At 31.7% G+C, this 24,602-nt stretch overlaps 2 protein-coding genes across 3 annotated transcripts; one reads left to right on the plus strand and one right to left on the minus strand.

The window, feature by feature from the left end:
- The first annotated feature begins 9,168 nt into the window (after positions 1-9,168).
- On the plus strand, positions 9,169-16,381 carry LOC118033066 (apoptosis inhibitor 5-like protein API5). Its single transcript, XM_035037910.2, has 17 exons — positions 9,169-9,327; positions 9,468-9,580; positions 9,689-9,850; positions 10,048-10,147; positions 10,258-10,323; positions 11,401-11,498; positions 11,589-11,663; positions 11,754-11,912; positions 13,139-13,204; positions 13,295-13,360; positions 13,487-13,597; positions 13,860-13,949; positions 14,037-14,143; positions 14,668-14,782; positions 14,877-14,942; positions 15,034-15,137; positions 15,744-16,381. Exons 2-17 carry the CDS (start codon positions 9,479-9,481, stop codon positions 15,940-15,942), a joined length of 1,686 nt encoding a protein of 561 aa, XP_034893801.1. The 5' UTR covers positions 9,169-9,327; positions 9,468-9,478; the 3' UTR covers positions 15,943-16,381.
- A 3,792-nt stretch (positions 16,382-20,173) lies between these two features.
- LOC118033065 (glutamate receptor 2.7) lies at positions 20,174-24,402 on the minus strand. Of its 2 annotated transcripts, none has more exons than XM_073408687.1 (6): positions 24,051-24,402; positions 22,640-23,934; positions 21,733-22,039; positions 21,127-21,524; positions 20,507-20,992; positions 20,174-20,398 (listed from the first exon to the last, which is right to left on the minus strand). In XM_073408687.1, exons 1-6 carry the CDS (start codon positions 24,376-24,378, stop codon positions 20,297-20,299), a joined length of 2,916 nt encoding a protein of 971 aa, XP_073264788.1. In that variant the 5' UTR covers positions 24,379-24,402; the 3' UTR covers positions 20,174-20,296. The 2 variants fall into 2 exon arrangements, with proteins under 2 accessions (XP_073264788.1, XP_034893800.1); XM_035037909.2 differs by having other exon boundaries at positions 20,465-20,992; positions 24,051-24,401.
- Positions 24,403-24,602: the final 200 nt, after the last annotated feature.

The following is a 24,602-nucleotide window of genomic DNA, read 5'->3' on the forward strand; positions in this document are numbered from 1 at the left end:
TTGAATGACATCTGCAACCATGACAACTTAGCAACTTCTTGCAATCATGAGGTTGTTTCTTTTTTATTTTAGCTACGAAAAGAAAAGGAAAAGATCTTTCCAAGAATAGGCAAAATCCCTAAAAGAAAGGCATTTTTATTGTGAAGTGTACCGTTGCATGTGGGTAAAGATCATTGTGAATTGTAATAATGCAGGGTGTATCGTAGCATGTGAGTAAAATTATTGAAGATTATAAAAATGTTTTTTTTTTTTAATTTGGGCATTTAACATTTATTTTTAATTTTATCATTTAATATTGTATTTTTAGAAATTAAACTTGATGATTTATTTTATTTTTCTTTCTATTGAGTTATTGTAGCATCAAAAAGCACCTCGATATTAAATTGGCATTTAATTTTACAAAAAAATAAAAAATTTGTTGTTTGTGAAAAAATAATAGTATAGGGATAAAAAATGACAGTGGGAAAATTAGAGGGTTTTTCTTTTTTTATATAATTTTGTGTTTTTAAACCGATTTGGGGGTATTTTGAGTTGATAAATTAATTTCTTAAACTTCTAAGGGTATTAACTAGATGTTGTTTTAGTGAAAATAAGTTTATAAATGAGTTTTTGGATCCAAAAATCTCCAAATTGATTATTTAGCCACTTCTCTCATGGATGGAATATGGGCAAGCATATGACAACTCATTTACTTTATTAAAAAAAGGGTGAAATATGTGTCGTCTGCCCTGGAGCAAAAGAAAGAGGCCAAAAGCGCATGCCTAACCTTGCAGGGCCACCCACGCCAACCCATTTTTCTTGTTAGTCTTGGTGCACGAGGCCTCTTTTTTTGGCCGAGACCCCTAGCCCCTTTCTATGTTTTTTTTCTATAAAGATTTTTTTTGGATTTTCAAGGAAACGCACTATAAAAAAAGAAAAAGGCTTAGCATGATATATAAATAATTGTTCAATTCTTTCATGGTTTTTAAATAATATTCTAGATTTGTATGAGAATGTAACAATTGTTTTTTATTACAATGTATCTAATATGCAAAAATAAAAAATGGAATATATCTCGGGAATATTCAATGAAAACAAAAAAAGAATTCTTAAATTTTTTTGGTGGATTTTAATATTATTTGATCACATTTATAAATCTTTGCTTTAATCACATACAAGGTATTGAGACATTGTTTTAGGCTCCGTTTGTTTGCAGGAAAGTGGTTTCCTTTTAGGAAAGTGAATTCCTGGAAAGTGAATTTCAGGAAAGTATTTTTTTGATGTTTGACAGTGTTATGGAAAATGAACTTGGAAAACACTTTCTAGTGTTTGTTTGTATTATGAAAAATGAACTGGAAAATAATTTATTAATGAATTAATTTTTTTTCCAGGTTTATCTAATATATAAAAAATATTTAATATAAATATTTAATCACTTACAATAAAAAAAAATGAAATCTAAAAAGTATAATGATGAATTTTTTTATTATTATTATATCCTATATTCATACATATCTTGTTTTATAAAATATAACTATATATGTCATATCATATTATATAAAAATAAGCATGTGAAATATTTTTTAAGTAAAACCTATTAATATTTTAAAAGAAAATAAGTTTGTTTTTTTTCATATGAAGAAAGCCAAATTAGTTTATTATGCTTGAAAGAAGCTACAAACAATGTTTATTATTTGTTATACATTCTCCTTATTAATGTAACATGTATTCACAATAATAATATGATCTCATATAATTAAGGGTAGTCATTTCACATGATTACATAACAACAAGTAAATTTATATCATTCATATGAATATAGAGATATATAAATCACCAAGTAATAAAAAATTAACAAAAAGCTTTAAGCTTATTTAAAACCCTGCTTACTAACTCTCGCACAAACACATCACATTCTCTGCTAAACTCTCATCATCTCTTTCATTTCACATTTGCACTTCCCCTGACTTCACATTTTCATTTCACATTATACAAACACGCAGCCTTCAAATTTCCTTCCCCTGACTTCACATTTTCATTTCACAAGAAACAAACACGCAGAGGCCAAATTTCCTTCCCCTGACTTCACAAGCTTATAATTCCATTCCCCTCTCCCATTCCCCCTCCCTCACTGTCAATTCTCCTCTCCCATTCCCCTGTCACCTGTTCCCTCTCCCTCTCCCTCTCCCTCTCGGTCGATTCCCATGTTCCCTGCCCTCTCCCTCTCGGTCGATCTATCGGTTTCCCCGTGTTCCCTCTCTATTTCTCTCGCCTTTTGTGCACAAAGAAGCAAAAATTCAAGACAGAAGCAGGACAAAGATGAAAGATTGAAGGGGCAACATGGCTCCTCCTTCCTAGTTCTCCTCCCTCTCTCCCCCGGCTACTGTTAAAAAAAAACAGAGAGCTTCCACCTGGGATATGGTGGTGGATTGGGGATGAGGTAACGGGAGGGGATGCTTTTTGCTTGGGGAAGATTGATTAACACAGTTTGGGGATTTTCAATGCCTTTCTCTGCACTTGATTTGGTTTATTTGTTCAGAATAAAAATGTCGAATGTGAGTGATGAATGGAAAAATTGTGTTTTTTGTAGCTTGATTTGTGTTATGAAAATGTTATGGAAAACATACGGGTAGAAGATTATTCTCAAGAATAGGGAAATGGATTTATGGCATAAATTTTATAGATCTATGAAAAAAAGATAAAAACATATAAAGAAAATAATAGAGAAAAAAAATACTTGAAATATTGTTCAAGTGAAATGCTTCAATTCTCCAGAGAAATACTTCTGTAATTGTTCTGTTTCCAATCACTTTTGAAGAGAAAGAGAGAGATCGTGATTTGTTAAAATAGTTGTAATAAATAAAGGAAAGTGTTTTCCTTTCTTTATCAGAAGAAAAACACTTTCCTTCATCAAAGTAACTATTTTATGTTGACTGGAATTAAGTTTTCGTTGACTTACTTTTCTATATTGTTACCAAATATGGGAAAGTAAGGAAAACGAATTCCAGGAATTCGTTTTCCTTGAAACAAACAGAGCATTAGTGGGTTTTTTTTTAACTTGCTTTTGAGATCATGAGGTGAACGTGGAAGGAAATAGAGTTCAAATTGAAAAAACTACTTTTTTTATATAGTTTTATTCATTATCTTTCATGTCAATGTCTATTTTTATAATTGTTTAATTAAATAAAAATTAAATCCAAAATACAAGGTTATTAAATCCGATCAGGACCATAATCTAAGTCACGTATTAGGTGGGCTGACCTAATTTGACTAAGATCAATTCAAAATATTGTCATTTTGATTTTTATATAAAGAAAATTAAATCAACATCATTTATGATTTTTTTTTTGTAAAAAATTCAAACCAAATTTTTGCTACAAGTCACTCGTTAGTCTGTTAGGTCATAATATGTTAACTCTTATTCAAATTACATTAAAGCTCGGCATGATCTCCAGGTTGGGTTGACAAGTCACTATATTGACCTAACGGAGTTGGGTGGGTTTAATTACATTTTCAAAATGTTTTCCCACGGTAATACATGGGCCCTCAACTAGTTCATTTCTATCCCTATATTTATCATTTTTAAATTTATTCAAAGAAACCCATAACTTGTTGGCCTAAAGGTCCTTAGCACCTATGGTTTAATAATTTTGATGATAACAACAATTTAATAAACTTAATATGTATGTCAAGATTTGATATTGTAGGGATTTTTTTTATTATGTCAAATGGAGCAAAATGGATTATTGGATGCAAACTTGACTTGTTGATGCCTAAGATTAATTTTATGTATTCAAATTTTTATAAGATTTAATTTGGCATCACATTAATAATTTTTTATTCAAAAGAATATTTTTATTGCCAATTAATACATATTGAGAAATATTTTCATGAGAAAATCTCCTATCATATTTTTTTTGGCATTATTATTCTTTTTAAATGAAAAGCATAAACTTGATCAAATGATTTATTGTTTTTTTTTATTACATCAAAAAGTTTCTTGTCCATTTCCAACTAAATGGTTAACTAGTACTTTGTAAGAGTTTACCTAAATTATTTTAAACTCTAGAGTTAACTTGTCTTAAATTCAATGTTTAACTTGTTTTACTCTCAAGAATTAGCTTGTATAAACTTAATATTTAACTTGTTTTACTCTCAAAACTTTTATCATAAACAATTTTTTTTTTTCTAGCAAAAGAGTCACCTAGCCATTTCTAAAAGGATAAGATATCTTAAAAAACCAAAATGTTGAACTCCGAAATTTGGTTTGTGAGTTTGACTACTTGCTCTCTTTTTATCTATAAATACTACATGTTCACTTTATGTAAGAAACAAAAACTTCATACTTGCAAACTCTTTTATCTAAAAGCTTTAATTATTTTTATAATCTCCTCAAAGTTTTAAAATGTATTTGCATCAATCCTCTCTTTCATATTCTTAAGCTAGAAATATTCATTAATGACTTAAGTTTAATCTATTGTAATCTTTTTTTATTATTGTAAGGTGTAAAAAATCATTTTGAGAGAAAATATATTGTGAAAGTGTATGTGATACTTAAACCATTTGAAAAAAAAAAAACTTTGGTTGAGATTTATTGAAAGGTTAAGATCTTGATCTTTGTAATATATTGTGAGTGAAAGATTTTATAATCTTAATCCTATAAAACTATCAGTGTATCAGTAAGGTCTCACTTGTTAAGAAGACAATAAGTTAATAGTGAATACTTGAATAGTGATTCAAGCAGTGGAGTAGAAATTTTTTCGAACCACTATAAACTTGATGTGTCTATCTTGATCTCTATTTTATTTAATATGTGCCTTTCATATTTGATAGTTGTTGCTAAACTTTTATAGTGTTGAAGATTAATTATTTAAAAGTGTCAAATAAGACCTTATTCACTCCCTTTTATATGTTAATTTAGACTTTCATAGCTAACCTTTGCCAAGTTTTGATATTAACTACAAATATGACATTACTAAATATAAATTGACTTTTTATATTTGTATATATTTTATGTCATGAAATAAAAATTATTTTTTAAAATATACTAAAAATAGATGTTTAGTGCTAGTTAAGACTTATTTATATTTAATAAAAAAAAAACTATAAAACTTGAAATATTAATAAAAAATTACTTCCTCAAATGTCTTTATAAATAAAGAATGAGTTTGATCTTCTTAATAAAAAATTAGAAGAAAACAACCTCGAAATAATACTTAGTTAAATTGGTAAGAAATAAAAATAAAAAGTAATGGTTCAAGTCATTTGATGTATCTTCCTCAAATGAAGTTTGATTTTCTTGAATTTTTACTAAAAATCATTCGAAGTATCTTTCAAGCCGATTTAATTGGTGATATGAACCCTAAAAAAAATATAAAAAACTAAATCATAAATAATTTTTTTTTAAATACCATATAATTAGAATTCATAGTTAATATTGATATTTGAAGCAGAACTTTGATACCAACAGACATAAACAGAAACATCATAAGAAAGACAATAAATAAAAAAAAACAATTAAATTTTTTTAAATAAAGGACATACAAAAACTGTAATTCATAATTTTATTATTAAATATTTATTTTCAAGTAGTTTGGAGAGTTGAAAATAAGGAAAAGTAATAAAAGTCCTAAATAGACTAGGTAAAAAAAAATATTAAGCATATTATTTAATTTCCTAAATTAAATATGAAAAAAAATAAAATAATTAAGGGAGAATAATTTTCCTTAAAAACCTCATGCATCAATCTTTCCGGGTTGAAAAAAACTCGTCATCAAGTTTAAATTACTTTTGCCTTGATATTATAGATGTCTAATCAAGACTTTTCAACCTTTTTTTTCTTTGCTTTGGGAGTATAACAATTTTAGACAATCACTTGAGTTCCTTCATCTTAAAATTTGTATAAGAAATAATAATTAACAAATTATTTCGCTTCCATTAGCTTCTATAATAATAAATTTCAAACATCAAATCTGCATCATTAATATGTATTATTTCCACATAACTCTTGAATACATCTACCTTTATGACAATAATAAACTTATAATCAAAATAATCAACATAGTTTAAATCAATAATTTTATTTTGTTGAGCCATTCCATGTTTAATTAGAAAAGAGAATGGGGGTGGTGAGATTTGAACTCATGACCGTTTGAGCATTAAGGCTTTAATACCATATCAAAGAACCATTTTAACTCAATAACTTAAATGAAGAAGTATGTTTTGCAAAAATTGGCTCAAATGAACTTTTTTTTTTCCACTTTTTAAGAAATTAGTATAAGTTAAAATCAATAAGTTAGAGTTTAAAAATTTTTAATTTTGATTAAAGTAAAAGTTTGAATTAATTCTCTAACTATTTTTTGAGTAAAGGGAAAAGTAATTTCTAAAAAAGCATATCTATGACTTTTTTGAGTAAAAAAAATAAAAAATAATTTAATTCAATTTACAAAAGTTATACCAAATAGAATCTAATTCCAAAAAAAAAAAATAAAATAAACCTTATATTCTGTGTTTATGACAATTGAGGCATAAGTTGTCTCAATTAAATTAAATTGAACGTATAAATAAGCTAAGCCTAAACTTAATTTATTTTTAATATTATAGACTAACTTTGGAATAAAAAGTAAAAAATGATAAATATAAAACCTTTTTATTTCTCATTACTATAAGTATTCATGACATACTAATGTCATGTAAATAAATAACTTCAAACTAAAAAAATTCAAGTATATAATCATCCAATAAAATTGATTAAACATATAGTTAAATTAAGCTAATAACAAATTAATGTTGCATTAAGCAAACTCTTTATCTTATCCATAGTAATTTAATAATTGATAATAGCTAATAACAAATTAATGTTGCATTAAGCAAACTCCTTATCTTATCCATAGTAATTTAATAATTGATAATATATCTATATCCCCATTTGTGATCATAGATGACCTTCAAAAACACTCCAAGCTTAGATGATGATATAGATGGAGTGGAGGACCTTTAAATGCAATATTCAAATTTAAAAGGTGTGAAATAGCCCACCTACAGTTTCATTTCTTAATAAAAAAAAAAAAAACCTTAAATTATTTCCTAAACCTAATTCACATTACAAAACTAATCTAAACAATTTACATTCAAATTATGAAGTCATAATCAAGGAAAAAAACATGAGTAGGACAAGGTTGTCATTGAATTTTTTTTATCTTATTAAAATTATAAATTTTAGCTCTGAAACATTTTAGCTGGATATTTTTTACTCTTAAATCATTAGTAAAATAATTTTATTTTATTTTTTTATATTGTTTTGATGTATTGAGGTTAAAAATAATTTTTAAAAAATAAAAAAAAAATTTTAATATATTTCTAAAAAAAAAAACATTTTAAAATACAATGATTACTACACTCTCGAGCATTTCTTAAAGTTCTGCATCAGGATTGACCTCACCATTACATCAAGAATCAGACTATACTTATTTCCTGATTAATATTATCAATCATTCTCAAAGGAAAATCAACGGAATGGTGTTAGCCTTCACAAATTCTTTAGCATGAGTAGATGTGTTAATATATAATATATGATGCATGGAGCAAAAACTTCATATTGGCTTCGTATTACCCCTAGCTAGCATGTTGAATCATAAAAAAATTAACTATCTAGTAGGTGGTCAATGGTAAGAGCTTGAGACTAAAAGATTTGCTTTCTTTATGGTTTCAAGTTCGAGTCATGTGGTTACTAATATAATGGCCATTAGAGGCTTACATGATTATTAACTTCAGGGTCTCGTGGGATTAATTGAAGTACGCGCAAGTTGGCTCGAACAACCACGTTAATCAAAAATAAAAAATAAAAAATAAAAAAAATAAAATTACGAGAGAGCTCAGAGCTCTTTCAGAATAAACATAGCTCATTAAGGTGGGCAGTGAGAGATTTACTTTCATGAATAACTAGGCAAATTGCATCCACCATAAAGAACACGCGTATGTTATTAAAGGTGTGTTTAGGAATGGTGGTTAAAACTATATATATTTTTTAATTTTTTTATTTAAAATTAATATTTTTTTATTTTTAGATTATTTTGATACATTAATATTAAAAATAAATGTTTAAAAATAAAAAAAATATTATTTTAATATATTTTTAAACAAAAAAATACTTTAAATCACAATCACTATTATATTCTCAAACACACCTTAAATATTATTAGGTTAAGACAACATGCTAAATATGCAGGACAAAAAATTGCAACCTATAAACAACATTCTTCAATCAAAGCAAACAACTATCTCATAGACATAAGTTTTTAGAATGAATAATAAATCTGAAATATCTTGGCTAAAATTTAAATGAAAAATCTAGAATGATCTAAGATTCTAAATAAGATTTAATTTATTTAATTTTATTTTATTTTTTGAAATAAAACTTAAATTTACTAGTCATTCCTAATCAAAACAAAATAGAATTGACAACTTTCATTACAAGTTGTCACTTTTAAATACCAAGATCGATTTGTTTTATATTCCAAGAGGATGATTAAGATTGTGATGCATGATATTTTTTAAAATATATCAAAATAAATTCTTTTTAGTTTTGTATTTTATTTTTTTATATTAGCACATCAAAACCATAAAAAATATACTAAAAAAATATTAGTTTAATGTCTTTTTCAAGCCAAAAAAACTTTTTTAAAATTACCTAAATGTAGAAGCAAAAGCTATGCCAAACACCTCCTAAGATAATATTTGACATTGTGATAGCGATTGCTTTTCAAAATTTATTTTTATTCGGAAATACATTAAAATAATATTTTTTTTATTTTTTTAAAATTTACTTTTGACATTAGCACATCAAAATTATCCAAAAATATCAAAATAATAATTTATAGCTAAAAATTTAAAATTTATAAAAAATTTGGTTGAAACACTAAAATAAAAACACCATAAAAGCCTGTTTAATATTGTGATAATAGTTGTTTTTCAAAGTATTATTTATTTGAAATATATTTAAGATAAATTTTTTAAAATTTATTTTTGAGATTAATATATTAAAATAATTTAAAAATATAAAAATAATTTTTTTCGAAATTGTTTTCAAAACGTTTTAAAAATAATTTTTGAATTTTGAAACTTTAAAAGAAAACAAGATGACAAGAGAGAGCAAAGCCAAGCGTGTGAGGGGATTCAAGCAAACGACGCCGTTAAAGTTCGGAAGATAACACCTGCAGACTCCGCGTGATCGATGAAGGTCTTTCTTCTATCTTTCTTTCTCTTATCAATCAATCAAAACGAAACCACCCTTGGAAGCTCTCTTTCACTCTCACTCCACTCTTCTAGTAACTGAAACTTTTTTAATCTGTACGTCTCCATCTCTTAAAACTTAAAATTATTATTCTTTCTTTCTTTCTTCAGTTATTTAAATATGAAAAATAAATCCAATGAAATACTAGAACTAGTCATTTTCTTTCTTCTGAACAATTTTTGAATCTCTCTCTCAGTTTCTCTTCAAATGACCGACTCCACCATCACCACCATCGCCGCCGACGGCAGCCACATCGAGAAACTTTACGAGTTTGGCGAGCGTCTCAGTGAGTCCAAAGACAAATCTCAGGTGAACCCTAGAGTTTTATTTTTACTTATTTATTTATTTTTGAATTTCCTTTCTTTTAAATCATTTTATAATTATGTGATTTTAACTTGCTTTTTTTATTTCTTGTAGAATGTGAAGGATTACCAGGGGATTATGGATGCAGCTAAAACGAGCATCAAAGCGAAGCAATTGGCGGCACAGCTAATCCCTAGGTTCTTCAAGTTCTTCCCCGAGCTTTCCAGTCAAGCTGTCGAGACGCAAATCGATTTGATTGAGCAAGAAGAGCTCGCGGTTAGTGTATCTCATATAATTTACAAAGTTTTATTTCTATTAATTCTCATTTTTATGTCTTTTGAACACGGTTTAGGTTTTTTTTTTTTCCTCGTGTTTTGAAGAATTAAATTTGATTAGGCATTTGTTTAGCAAGTTAACTAGCATGGACTGTTTCACCTTTTGTACGGAATCAAGTGTTAAATGGTCATTTGCAGGTTCGGGTGCAAGCGATTAGGGGACTGCCGTTATTCTGCAAGGATACACCCGAGTATTTGTCCAAAATTGTGGATATTCTTGTGCAACTCCTTGCAGCTGGTAATCAGACTTTTTTTTTTTTTTTTTTTTTTTTTAAAAAAAGAAATTTTGAGAGGGGACTTTTGTTGGTGTAGCATGTATTTTTTGTTGACTTCTCTTGGTGGTTTTAGAGGAAATTGTGGAGCGGGATGCTGTGCATAAAGCCCTTATGTCCCTGTTGAGGCAGGATGTGAAAGGTAAATCTTTAAGATAGGTTAAATAATCTGGATGCATATCATATAATGTGCAAATAAGTATACAATAACTATCTTTTGGACTCTAGGATACATATCTTGTATAGTTCCAACTTACAAGGTCAGAAGTTTGGGAAAATTAGAATATGCTTGCACAAGAATTCTGCTGTTTTCCCCCCCTTAGTGACATCAGGTGCTTTTGATTTTCAACCAAAACAAATGTAGCATGCTTTGCTGTAGCACCTTTAAGTTATAAGAATCTGTAAAATTTAGCAGTTGATAGATATTGTGCTTCAGACTTCTATTTTTGATGCTCGAAGGTGGAAATGTCATGGTTTTGATTTAGGCAAATGTTATCCGTATTGGACCAGGTCAATGGTGAATCATGTTTTCAAAAAGCTGCAATTGGTATTGCTATTGCTATTAAACAGCACATTTGTAAACGACCTTGTTTGTATTATGTCACCATGGATTCTTGAAAATTATAATTGTTTCAAAGAGAATAGCATTTCTTTCATATAGACAAATCCATTTAGAATTGTGGACTTCTTCCCAACTTTGGGGTATTGATAAATACAAACTGAAGAAAAGGCAAACTACATCTTGTTAATAATAAGTGCATCTCAAGCTGCAATTCTATGTTTGGTGCACATGTAAATGAAATTAGATATGGGTGAAGCAGAAGAACATTTAGGAAGAAGAATCAACCTGAATTCTTAAAAGGATTTCTTTGTTTGTGTTTTGGGTTGACAACGCAGTGGAATACTGGGAAGCATTTTTGCTAATAGGATGAGTTTTTAAATTTTTGTCAGTTACTAGTTTGCACATATTTCATATGAAGTATAATTAATGAACTTAATTGGTTGTTTATCTTGGTTTCGACTATTTGACAATGGTTTGTACTCTAGGTGGATGAATTAATAGATTTCTGCCCTTCATCTAGGAGAGAAAAAAAGAAAAGAAAAGAAAATGAAAGCATGCTTGACTATTCCTAATTATCCATGTGACAGACATCTTTTTTGTGGATTCTCTTTTATCCTTTTGGTTTTTTCTCAAATTGTATATCTTCTTGTTATGCAGCATCTCTGTCTGCCTTATTCAAACATATTGGGACCGTTGAAGAACCAAGCACGGATGAGCTTATTCGTGAGAAAGTTCTGAGCTTTGTAAGAGATAAGGTTAGAAGATTACCCTAAGCTATGTGTTATGGATGATGTTATTTTGCTTTGCTTTTGCCAGCAATTGAGGACTAATAACTCCATTCTCAGGTTTTCCCACTTAAAGCTGAACTCCTGAGACCTCAGGAGGAAATGGAGCGTCATATAACTGATTTGATTAAAAAGGTATTTATAACTTTACGGTTATTTCTATGAAACTTTAAATTCTGCTGTTCCATTACAGTATGCATGACTAGTTTGATTTTTTCCTTTTAGAGCTCAGAAGATGTAACCGGAGCAGAGTTCAGAATGTTTATGGACTTCTTAAAAACTTTGGGCATATTTGGACACAAAGCGCCTTCAGAACGCATGAAAGAACTAGTTGAAATAATTGAAGGACAGGCTGATTTAGATTCAGCATTTGATGTGACTCATGTAAGTGATTGTTGGAATTGCGTTCTTAATTTAAGTACTTCATTGTGAAATATGGAACACCAACTTCCTATGTAATAACTGCAAAATCTGCTCTTAAACAACAATAGAAACTTGTGCGTTTCCTTTCAGAGTAGATTTGTTCTAGCAACTCATAGAATATTGAGGATTAGATACAAGAAAATAATGCCTTGTGGTATAATCCAAATTCAGAGGCTGTTTTTTTTTCCTTGTTTCCTGTATGTGTGGATATATAGATAGCTTGATTCTATTATATGCACCATGTAACCTGTAACAGCATGGTGTAACATGCACTCATGCCTCTGGTCATGCTCCTTGTGTCAAAATTAAAGAATAAATGGGTTAGGAAATCTGATGAAATACGCTTTGGAAGCTTTATTATTGCCCCGAATAAGATTAATTCTACCAGAAATTTTAAGATGTGTTTGGTCCACATAGTTTTCTATTTTAAGCTGGAAGATGTAGCCCTTACATTTGTAACTTATCTAAAATTTCCAAGAATAGTATAATTAATTGCTTTCAGAAGTAATTCTATACTGCTTAACAGAAGACTTTAAACATGCTGGAAAGAATACCATCTCCAAAAGCTTGAGAGTATATGTGATACATGAGCTTTGGAAGAATATTCTTGCTTTCCTTATTAACTTCTTTTAATCAGAAATCCTGTTGACATTTGAATTCTCGAGCTGTCATTTGATTAGCTTGTGACTTTTGAATTAGTGATTTCTTTTTCTGAAAGGATAAGTTTAGGACTTTTAATTAGTGCAAATAGCCTAGCAGGGCTGTTTGACGAGACAATCTTTTATATTTCTTATAACAGATTCAGGATTTAGAGGATTCTCTCAAAATCAAAACTGTATTTTGTTCCAACTTCATTTTCATTCATGTTTAAGTCATACTTCTTTTGTGGTTGCTGTTTTATGGTGTTTTCCTCTTTCCTTCATTAATTAATCAGCTAATGAGTTGTGTACAATGTTTATTTGTGCATGCTTGAACATGTGATCTACTTATATTTTCATATGCTGGGTGTTGTAAACTGTAATGGTTTTTTCAGAAATCAGTTGTAAGTGATGGATTTGATTCTTCATGGTTTTTAGCAATGCATGTGTCATTTTACTTCAAAATACATAGTATTGGCAAATATTTCTTTTTCTACCTGATGTTATAAAAATCCCTTTAAAGTGACTTGAATTGGTATCAAAACACAGGTTTCGGATACAGACCATATTGACAGATTGATATCATGCCTGTATATGGCACTTCCATTTTTCCTGGTATGGACTGTATTTCTTATTACTGGGATTTTGTGTATTTTGCATCTTTTCCTCACCTTACAACTTGTCCCCATTAATTTTTGAACACAGAGGGGTGCATCGAGCAGCAGGTTCCTCAATTATTTGAACAAACACATCGTACCTGTTTTTGACAAGGTAGTTGCCTACCTTCTGCTTCTTCATTATCTTTAGATATCTTTATTCTTTTGACCTTTTTCATTTGTTCTTGCATATGCCTTTGGACAAGAACTTGTCCATTCTAATAATGTTTCTTTTTGCTAGTTGCCCGATGAACGAAAGCTTGATTTGCTCAAAGCACTTGCAGAAATTTCACCTTTTACATTGCCACAGGATTCACGCCAGATTCTCCCTTCTGTTGTTCAGCTTCTGAAGGTAACTTTTTCTTTTTGTTGTTTGTCCAAGATGATTACAAAAGAATAAGGAAATTATTATATCAAATGCACTTCTAATGACACAGTAATGCTTGTGTGTTTGTTCTCTCAGATTTCAGTTTTATGTACATGAGAAGGATTTTTTTTATCATATTTCATTGCAAAAACCTTTCTAAACATTCTGCATATAACAAAAACTTACGTGCTGATGCAGACTGTGGTCTGATATAGTAATGTTTTCTCCTTTTTTTTTTCCGACTCAGAAATACATGCCGCGGAGGAAGAGTGGAGAAGAGATGAACTTTACTTACGTTGAGTGTTTGTTATATGCTTTTCACCACTTAGCTCATAAGGTTGTAGTTTCATGATTTTACATTTTCTAGCATACTCTTGCATGTATCAGCTCTGTGATGCATATTTTGATCTTTGTTGTTTTAAAGGCTCCGAACGCTACAAACAGCCTGTGTGGTTACAAGATTGTGACTGGCCAGCCATCAGATCGACTTGGGGAGGACTTCTCTGAGTTTTACACAGAATTTACTGAGAGGTGGCTTTTTTTTTAATTCAAAAGTGGATTTCCGACTTTTTTTTTGAATTAATTGAGTGGTTCTTGTTCTTTAACTTGAAATGAACAATATAGTATTTTCTGTAATTGTAATCCATCATTTTTTTTATTTTGTTTTGTAATTCTTGGTGTGACCTTGCTATTTCTAAATTGGTGCAGATAGGAAATTGTTCTTTATTCTTCACCATTCTGCCTTCATCACCCTGTCTAAAATGACAGTGCTTTCTATTTCTCTAAATGCATGCTGTTAGTCTTGGAGGAAACTTCTCTAAAATGGAGAAATTTTGAGCTTATGAAATGAATTCACTTGAGGAGAGAAAAAAGAAAGATAAACAGCTTCCGTCTCAAACTCCAAGGGAGCTGTGATTAGTAGTCGAAGGGCTTATTAATTTTCCCTTCTTTCAATTAAACAATTTTCATGGTTTTGAACCTAACGACTTTGTAATATTTCTGTAGCTCTAATATGGGTCCTCCATTCACATTGTTTTTGGTGTCTGATGATGCAGGTTGAGTAGTGTAGAAGATCTAACCAGGGCTACCATGAAAAAGTTAACTCAGGGAATGGCTGAACACAACAAAGCAATGGCAGCTGCAAAGTCTGATGAAGCAAAGGATAGCATAGTAAGTTAATTTCTCAGGATATGGAGATTTTATTGTCTTCTATGTAGCTTTTCATAGCGGTATCTTACAAACATGTTTATATTGTAATGTGCAGAAAACACAAAAACAGAACACTACAACTGGATTGCGTACTTGCAATAACATTTTGGCAATGACAAAGGTTTATAAAGAATGAAATTTTGAGAAAGTGAATTCCATGCTTATGTATTATCGAAGCATCAATAACTCATATATTGTTCTACAATTTTCAGCCATTGCATTCAAAGATACCATCATTTATTGGAGATAAGAGTGTCAACCTCTCTTGGAAAGAATTAACAAAACCTTCTGTGCCTTCCACTACCGTCCAGGCTGGGTATGAGAGATGTCTAATTCTTGTTTTTGGTTCTATTTTTTTTTTTATATTATAAACTTTGGCAAGTTGGAAATGATCTTGGTTAATTAAAAAGGAAAAGGAGTGAAATGTATTTGTGCCCCTATCATTTTTTCAAATGTTCCGTTGTCAGCCTTAAATTTAGAAATTGTTTGATTTTATTTTTTTGCCTAGTTGTTATGATGGAGTCTTCTGTCATAGATTTGGTTAAGGATTTAAATGATGGACATCAAGAAAATGATGGGCTAAATGTACTTCATCGTGGGATTTTTGTTATTGGACTAAGCTAATGAAAATACGAGGTTAGTACTTTTTGCAATGAGTGATAACAATTTCACTCAAAGTGACAGGGCTCTTGTCTTTGGAGTGAGTGATTAGACAATGTCCCTTGTGTCTGAGGCAACTATAGGAAGTGATATTTGCCCATAAAAATGAAATAAGTTAAGTGAAAGTCACTCCCATAAAGTTTCTGCATGGCAATGCCTACAAATGTTATGTTAGTTGAACGAGCCTATTCTTCTGTACAGATCTCTCTCTCTCTCTCTGAAATAGCAGATCTGTTCTTAGGCTATGTATTTTTGTGTGCAGAGCGAAACGACCCGCTGCTGCTGCTAATGGTTCTGGGAACATGGCAAAAAAGGGTCGTGGGGCTGGCAGCATGCCAAATCAACTTGTTAACAGGGCATTGGAAGGTATATCCTATGGTGGAAGAGGCGGTCCAAGGGGCAGAGGCAGGGGCAGGGGGTGGGGTGGTCGTGGAAGGGGAAGAGGAAGAGGCTTTTGGTAAATTGGATGCATTTCCACCGGAAAAAAAGATGAACCGGAATTTGGCTGTGATTGAGCTGTACTAGAAGCATATCCAGCAGGAGTCAGTGATGCACTAAGATTCTCGGGTCAAATGAGATTGATATATACATAAGAGGGAACTGACTTTTTCTGATTTGTTGTGGACTAACACCATCATATCCCCAATTTCCTATGAGCTTCTCCCCGTAGATTGGATTTTGGAAACCATATAGGGCTCTGAGTTCCCTCCCAAATCCTGACTAATTTAGCTCAAAGTTGCATTTCAGGACTTCTGATTCCTTGTATGCTAGTGGGGGCATGCTTTGCTTGTATTTTGTGTTGGTAATTGTCACTCAGCAGCAGACTTAGAGGCTTGTTTATTCAGAATCCCTTTGTATTTTTTCGTGGTTTATGTAAGAAAGTATTTAATAGTTGCTTCATATCTTTCTGGAGCATAGGTCTTCTTATAATAATGCATGGGTTTCATCACTCTCCAACCGGAACTTGGTCAGCGATGTCCTTTCCCTTCCGAGAACCAGGATGCACACGTCATAACGCACTATCCACGGAAGATCACTAGTCTCACAAGTAATTTCTTCATATGAACTAGTTAAATGTGAAATAAGAGCTTGTTAAGTTGTGATCGCGTGGACTTTTCTCACTCGCCATGACTCTGCTCTCTGAAATAGCAATGATTCAAAACATTTCTTTTTACGGCAACCCAATGACTCATTCATATGGATATGGTAAACACAAGATTTCCAATCCTAGCATGAAAAGGATGGAAACATATACTCAATTTGTTTTTCTAGATATAAAGCCAAAGAGGTCCAGATAAATTAATTGTTTCATATTTTTACCCTAAACCGGCTTGAGAATAAAGGTATAAAGAAAAACACGTCTATCTTTTTTTTGAATTCAAACTCTTTCAATCTATGTTTCCATGTTTCTTGAAAAAAAAAAAAAAAACTATATTAATTGCATTTGCATATTATTTGAACACAATGATATTTGTGAAAAAAGATATGACTTGTATTGAAAAGCTAGAATTTAGTGATTCTAGTAAATCTAATTTATTGAAATTCTATCTAGTAAAATAAAAGAATTATAAATCTCCAAAATAATAGATATGAATATCGCAAATAGAGTCATTCTGACACCCATCAAAGGATTAGTTCCCCACCCCAAAGCTACTTTACCATATTTTGAATTCAATAATTTCAATAAATCCTCTATAATAGTTCATTTTGGACTAGATCTAGAAGAATAGTAAAACAGATTAGGAGTTGTAAGAAAAAAAAAAGGGTTTTATAGAATGATTCCCATTTTATTCAATTCAAAGATTAACCAAAAGAAAATATTAATAACAAATAAATTACATGAACTTAGATCAACCAAAGACTTATATTTCTATGCAATGATTTAGACTATAACCTTCACACATTTAGATTGATTGTATCATGTGAGATAATGCTAAATTATAAATTAAATAAAATAAAAACAAGGGTTTACAAAAATATGAGATTCAAGAGAAAATGGTTTTGTTAGAAGAGTAGGATCGAACTAGGTTTATGTAATATAATTGCTCTAAACCAACTTTCCTTAGTGTGACGAGCGATGTGTGGCCCAAGACTGAATTCAATACCATATGGCTGATTGAAAACTACAAGAGATTTTGGTTTCATGTAAGCGAGTTGCAGCCTAAAATTTGGCATGATGACTTGACATCATACTCACCTTTCTCCGACTTATAACCAACAATATACTCATAGTTCCAAACTCAACGATGGCAACTAAACACGAGGGTTGCACTCATTGTGGGACTTAACCCAACACCTTATAACAAGAGCCAACGACAACCATGCACCACCAGTGTCCACATTCCTGAAGGCACCATTTTGTTTCAAGAGGATTTACCACATGTTAAGCCCTAGCAAGGTTGTTCACTTTGCATAGAATTAAACCACATGCTCCACCACTTGTTCGGCCCCCGTCAATTCCTTTGAGTTTCATTCTTGCAAATGTACTCCCCAGTTAAACATGTTAGCTACAACACTACATGGGTTGATATGCGCAACACTTAGTATCCATTGTTAATGGCTATGACTACTAGGGTATCTAATCCCATTCACTCCCATAGTTTTTGTCTCTCAATGTTAGCCCAATATAGTGTTTTCACCGTTGGTGTTCTTTTCAATCTTTACGCATTTCACTGCTCCACATGAAATTCTTTATGCCCTTACTGCACTCCACCTTGGCAATTTATGACTAAAAAAGACAATATAATTAGGGATTTATCACTCTTTATGGACTTTAGAAACATGACTTGAAAAAAGAAAAGAAAATAAAAGCGGGGTTTGTTGAATTAGAGTTCTAGTCTTGATAAGAATGCTAGTTCTTATTGTTCATATGTTATGATATGAATATACCACACCAATTTGTTATGTATGGATGATGAGATTCCATTAATATAGAGCTAATTCCAATAGATTTATTGGAAGGTCCCATTGGTATGCATGGAGTAGGAATTGAAACTATGAATTTACCAATTATAGGTTGCACTTATTTCAAAAAGACTTGTCATGGTAAGGAAGAAAGGGGGAACAAGCACACTCGAAGAGTTGTATGCTGTGTTTAGGAAGGAGCTAATTCGAATTGGTCAATAAAAATAAATTTCAATGCTATTTTTATTTTTTATTATTTTTCCTTAGCTTAGCCAATCTATCATGCTATATTGCTTTAGATTTACATACAATAACATTGATCTTAGTATAAGGTACTTTAGATGCTCGTGGTTCTAAGTTAATGCTAGATAAAAAGGATTTTCGTTATAGTTTTCCTCATGATGGTCTAGGATGAGGCAATACTTATAATATTTTGGCTTGGGACACATTTTATTTGGCGGTTTTCTAGATGTTAAATACCATTGGATGTTTTACTTTTTATTGGCATTGGAAGCACATAACATTATAGAAGGGTAAGTTCCATAACTTAATGAATCTTCTACTTATTTCATGGATTAAACACCATAATAAGAAGAGGGTCAAAAACACCATTTATCATGTTAGACAAATTTAGAGTTGTTTATGGTTTATGCGAAGATTATTTGAAGATCATATATTTTTTTCGGCTTTGAATATTTATTTCAAGGCTGGATTGTCACAAACCACAAGTCATTCAAGTGTCCAACCTCTAATGATAATCTACACAAACCACCAATGAGAAATCTCCTAAGCCCTTTTAGGAGTAAGGGATTGCTAGTTTTCTAATAAGTTGATCCAAATATAAATCATAATTCTAAATAAAAAAAGATTAAATAAATTAAATAACTTAATTTATTATCAACTCAATAAATGACTGACTTATAATTGAAGATCAAGTACAGTATGTAACAATTTATCATGATCTCTTGAATATTAGAAAAATATAAGTAGTTTGACTTAACTTGTCAGTGACTAGTTTCTCAGTATAATTATTATTTATTTATCAATAATATTTCGATTTAGACATTATAGTATATAGTATGTTTGCTTTGTCAAGTCATTTTAGTTATCAACAATATAGTCATTGATTATTTTAATAAGATTTTGAATTTTTTTTGTCAAAACTCATTCCATCTTGACCAAAGATCTCACAAAGAATACTATTTGATAATAGATGAACATTTTTTCTAATCCACATAGGGTGATGAATCCTCTCTTGATTACTTAAAATCTTCATATAATTTATGTTATAATCTATATCTGTATGTTTGTTAGCCTTGATTAGGATAACATGTAGTCAAGATCAAAGTATAACATTTTTTATATAGGATAACTTAGTGATTAAGAGTATAAAAATAACTTGCACAACAATCACACGAGCCATTTCATAAACATAATTGATATATCCATATGGAATTCTCTTGCCGGTCAATTTAATATACATGTCATTTGATAAAAACTTACATATTAGTTCCATGTATTCTTCATGCATTAGTTTATGAGAGAAATTACTTTCTTTCATAAAAAAAAACATAATATTCATCGGTCTCAAAAACTCTAATTAATATCTACTTTTAATAAAACATTGACCGAGAACATTTAGAAACAATACTTTGATACAATAAGAATTTTATAATTATAATAATTTTATAATTTCTTTTTGCAAATTATTTTTGTCTCATGAACTTTATTTTTTACTCTAGATTAATTAATTAAACATTATATTAATTAATTAAATATAATTAAATATTAAAAATAATAAATTTTTTTTATTAATAATAAATATATTTTACATTAATAAACAGTAACCAATCAATTTTCTACAAGTTATATTCACCGATCGAAAAGACATCTTTGATTACCCGTGGGCCTTCAGGATCGCTTTTGTAGCTTGCTATTCATATTATATATTCTCGCTGGCCTAAGAAGGCACTGCAGATCCGATTCAATGCACATCTCCAAACGACAGTAAACCTGTGAGATGTAAAACTAGAGTCACAAGTAATTACACTTACCATGGGAAAAGTGATGGTTTCAGACCTAATTGCTGTTTTCTTTGGTGTCAAAATCTGGAATATTTACAACTTCAATTTCAGCTGGTGGTGAGGGCTGAAGATTCTCTGGAGTGTCTCCAGGACTAGTGAATTCCCTCCTCGAAGAGTTCCATTCATAGACATCAGGGGAAGGAGCAGAAATTGGAGATCCTCCTGGGATAACAGTCTCTCCATGATAGATATACCTTGCTAGAGTAACTGTTTTTCCCCAAACACTCTTATCACTTGGAGTTGCATTGCCTCTGTCCTCGTCTTGTTGATGGTGGTAATTCTTCAGCAATCGAAATAGAAATAGGAGAAAACAAATGGTCGAAGTGGCACCAGTTATAATGTAGATACCCCAGAAGTTTTGCAGGCTCAAGCTTTCAGTTATATCATTGTCAGTTGCACTGCTTGAGCACTCTCGTGAGGGAGCAAACCACCTTTCTTCCAAAGTTTTCAGCTCTCCGTTTTCTGATAGCTTCAGGATCGCTTTGGAAACGTCTGCGGCGATAGGAGAGCCTTTCTGAAATACCTGGAAACAGAATCAGAGCAGTATTCAATCAGTCACTTATGCGGGGAAATGCATCTTTGAAGAGTGCTAGTAATTGCTCGACTATTTAAGATGGAGAGATAGAAAATTTTGATCGAAATCAATCAAGAACTCACAAAACCTAGTCCTCCAAATCTATAGGTTGGTGTGGCTGCACTATATCCCTTGCAGTAATGACCGATGAAAACTTTCCCATATGGGAGTTCAAGAAAGGCAGCAGATATGGAGGCACTTTCAAATTCCCCTTCATAGTTGTATTGATTGCCAACATTCTTGATGTTCTCTGGTTTGAATCCAAGCACATTCTTCAGATAATTCCGTACAAATGAATCTCCATCACAGCCAACTTTTAAGCTGCTCCTTTTCAGCCACTCAATATCAGTAACATTTGGCTGCAGACGTCGGACGGTCAGCATTGAAGTGAGACTGGCAGTGTAGCTCGAGTTTAAGATCAATACTACGAAAAGCCACACGACAAGAACCACTCTGGTGAGGTTACTGTATATCTTCTCCCCTATATAGAAAAACAGTAGTCTTATGAGTGATTTTAACTCTGAATAAAGAATCGAGTAATATCTCCATCCACAGCTATGAATGTGAACCATTGTTTATAATGCATTGGAGCTGCCAATGCTAGATGAAACATATTTTCTCTTGTGCATACTCAAGAATCTTAAGTGGATGGCACAAGAAATTCTTCAAGTTTTACAGTTTCTACTTACTGTGTGCAAAATAAAGAGAAGAGAAAGTAAACCACAGAGCTGTGCCCATCTGATTCTTCCACGGGCCTTTAAACTCAGGATTGGTGTGATGCTCCAAGAACCAAACTATGAACATTGTGTAGATCAGTATAGCACCAGTGACCAACCACATTTCCTTTGTGAAAGGCTTCATAAACATCCATGCTGACTCTTCAGACTTTGCCGGAACTATCATTGACAATCCTGATTCTGCATATGGTTGTGTGAATTCAACTTTATCTGATCTGTTGGCTAGTATGGTTACATCACCGACAATGGCATCGAATGTCTTAAAAATTTTTTAGCACAAATGACAAGCAACAATCTGTTAGAAATATAATAAAATCGAACAAAAACACAGAATCTAATCTAGATAAAATAGTTTCGTAGGCCTTGCTTCTTTACTCCTTTAGAGGACCAAGTCAAACTTCAAACAATGATTGGAAAAGTGTTGGAGAATAAGTCAAAATAGGTTTTGCTTGTTCTCTACAATAATCTTTCCCCTCCATTTTCTATTATTCCTGATTTTATTGTGCTGGACAATTTTGACTTTGAGGCTTTGTCTGGTTTAAATTATCCAGCTTATTAATTAATCATTTAGGCTAAGCTTTGAGTTGCAGCAGCAAGTTATATTATTATCAGTCAATAACTTCTGGTCAAATCTCTGCATAGCAACCTTGTAGTGCTAAAAAAGATTCTTTTATGAAAAAAAGGGAATCAAAAGAAATTTCAAAAGGTTCTTTTATGAATAAAGGGGTTATACACAAGATAACAAAACAAATATTTATGGCAGACTGAAACAACAAAATCATCTTGTAGTGCTGCTATTCATCATATGATCACCATGGAGAAATTTGAATGTTTACACATTAGAGGATTTAGTTCTTACCTTGTTGTACACGTGATCCACCAGATCATCATAGGTGCCATTGTAGGGTTCAAATTGATAAGGCAGATCATATTCCAGAACTTCTCGCACCTTATGGAAAAGTTCAATGCAGAAACCATCATATTCCTTATTACCAGCAGCGTTTGTTGATACTTTCACAAACTTCTCAAATGAGGTCCTACCAGGAACACCAATAATCATCCGCTTTGTATCAGTAGGCATCAACCAGCCTTTTGGATTACGTTGTAGGTCGCCCGGCCAAATCACCGGCCTTTTCAACCTTATAGCTTCTGTACTATTTTCAGCTCCACCTTTTGCCACCACAGGTTGGTTTGAGAATCCAAACTCAGATATCCAGAAATCTAGCTCCCTGTATCTCTTTCCAACCACATTCACAATCCTCAGCATAGGGCTATGCAACAACTCACCTGCTTTGACATTTATCTCGCCGCTTAAACCAACAAATTTGGTTGTTAATATGTTATCCAGAAACACTTTTGGACTGCTAGTGTTACTAGACAGTCTGTCCATGGCCTGAGTGATGATAGCAATGCTGTCATGTGCTCGTAGAGCATAGAATCCTGGCTCATAGTAACCTTCCTCTGGATATTCAGATATGAATTTCTGCCGGAATTGGGTAAGAAAAGTTTGGTAGGAACTCGTATTATCATAATAGTAGTTCTTAATTCCCAGAACACCTTCCATGGAGTGGATAACAGAAGTGTTAACTATGTCCAAGAAATTTGTAACTCTATCTGTAAGTATCCATACCATGTCATTTCCTACAAATCCCATCTTCTTAGCTTCTCTAAACAGATGAATCATCATGGGAAACGATGACTGGAGCACGATAAAAACCCGAGATTGTATTTTTTCACTTAGTAGTTTTGTCAGTTCTTCTCGAACAACATCTTTTGGATCAGATACGAAGGAAAATGGTGGAAGAACTAAGTTATATTCAATCTCTGAACCAACATCTTGAAGAGCCTTAGATAGAAGAGCCAGCATGCCAGCATCGCCACCATATGTATAATCTTCGTAAACAGTCACAACCCTCCTCCAGTTATAAGACTGAATAACAGATGCAATGCATCTTATTTGGTTAGAATCACTGTGAGCCATTCTTATCAAGAAAGGCCAACGAGATGATGCTAATGGTGGTGTTATGGCAGGTGCAGAAAATGAAATAACTGGAACTTTAAATTGGCTTCCAATATCAGCAACTAAAGCTGCCTCATCCCATCTTTCCATACCAATAATCACTTCCACTTCATTCTCTTCAATCAACTTTTCAGCTGCAAGAATAATTCATGGAGCAACATTAGTGTAGTCACTCTTGTCATGGCTAAACGTTAAAAGTACATGGAACCATATATCATAAAGTGAGACCAAAAAAGAAGAAGAATATTACCAGCACGAGCAGCTTGAAGTGGGCTACTCCGGGAATCCTGAAAGTAAAGAGACAGCTTGTGATTTGGTGACCCGTTGTTGAACTTTTGAACTGCTATTTCCATGGCTGTTCTCTCTTCTTTCCCGGTTCTTGAATTGACATCTATGATGGCGCCAATGTTTGTAACTTTACTATCATTGATGTCTTCAGCTCCATGGGGGAGAGTAGTGACTAAAAAGGAGGTGACTACAAGAAACAGTAGCCACAATCTTGAGAGTCGGTTACAATTAATGATAGGGAAAGACATTAGAGCTTTGTCTTCAAAGCATATCATAATGGTTTTGGCCATACCGTTATTGAACAAGTAACCTCAACATATGAAAAAAAGAAAGTATATGTGGACCGTGATGTTTGAGAGGAGAACGCGAATTTTTCAAGGAATGATGTACGCGTTATTTTCACACGTCTTAGACTTGGCTTTTGCTGGAAGTATTTAGCAAGGACACGTTTTTGTGTGGTCATCGCTGCCTAAGATCAGTAGATCACACTGTTTATGTGTGGTCATCGCTAGCT

The sequence above is a fragment of the Populus alba genome, chromosome 4, assembly GCF_005239225.2.
Source record: "Populus alba chromosome 4, ASM523922v2, whole genome shotgun sequence".
Taxonomy (NCBI): domain Eukaryota; kingdom Viridiplantae; phylum Streptophyta; class Magnoliopsida; order Malpighiales; family Salicaceae; genus Populus; species Populus alba.

Bases quoted from the DNA above. Each gene is read 5' to 3' on its own strand.
- LOC118033065 (XM_073408687.1), bottom strand. From the start codon at position 24,378: ATGGCCAAAACCATTATGATATGCTTTGAAGACAAAGCTCTAATGTCT. The intron at 23,935-24,050 runs GTAATATTCTTC...TTATTCTTGCAG, and splicing joins ACTTCAAGCTGCTCGTGCTG to CTGAAAAGTTGATTGAAGAG. The intron at 21,525-21,732 runs GTAAGTAGAAAC...TTTTCTATATAG, and splicing joins TTCTCTTTATTTTGCACACA to GGGAGAAGATATACAGTAAC.
- LOC118033066 (XM_035037910.2), top strand. From the start codon at position 9,479: ATGACCGACTCCACCATCACCACCATCGCCGCCGACGGCAGCCACATC. The intron at 9,581-9,688 runs GTGAACCCTAGA...TATTTCTTGTAG, and splicing joins AGTCCAAAGACAAATCTCAG to AATGTGAAGGATTACCAGGG. The intron at 11,664-11,753 runs GTATTTATAACT...TTTTCCTTTTAG, and splicing joins TAACTGATTTGATTAAAAAG to AGCTCAGAAGATGTAACCGG.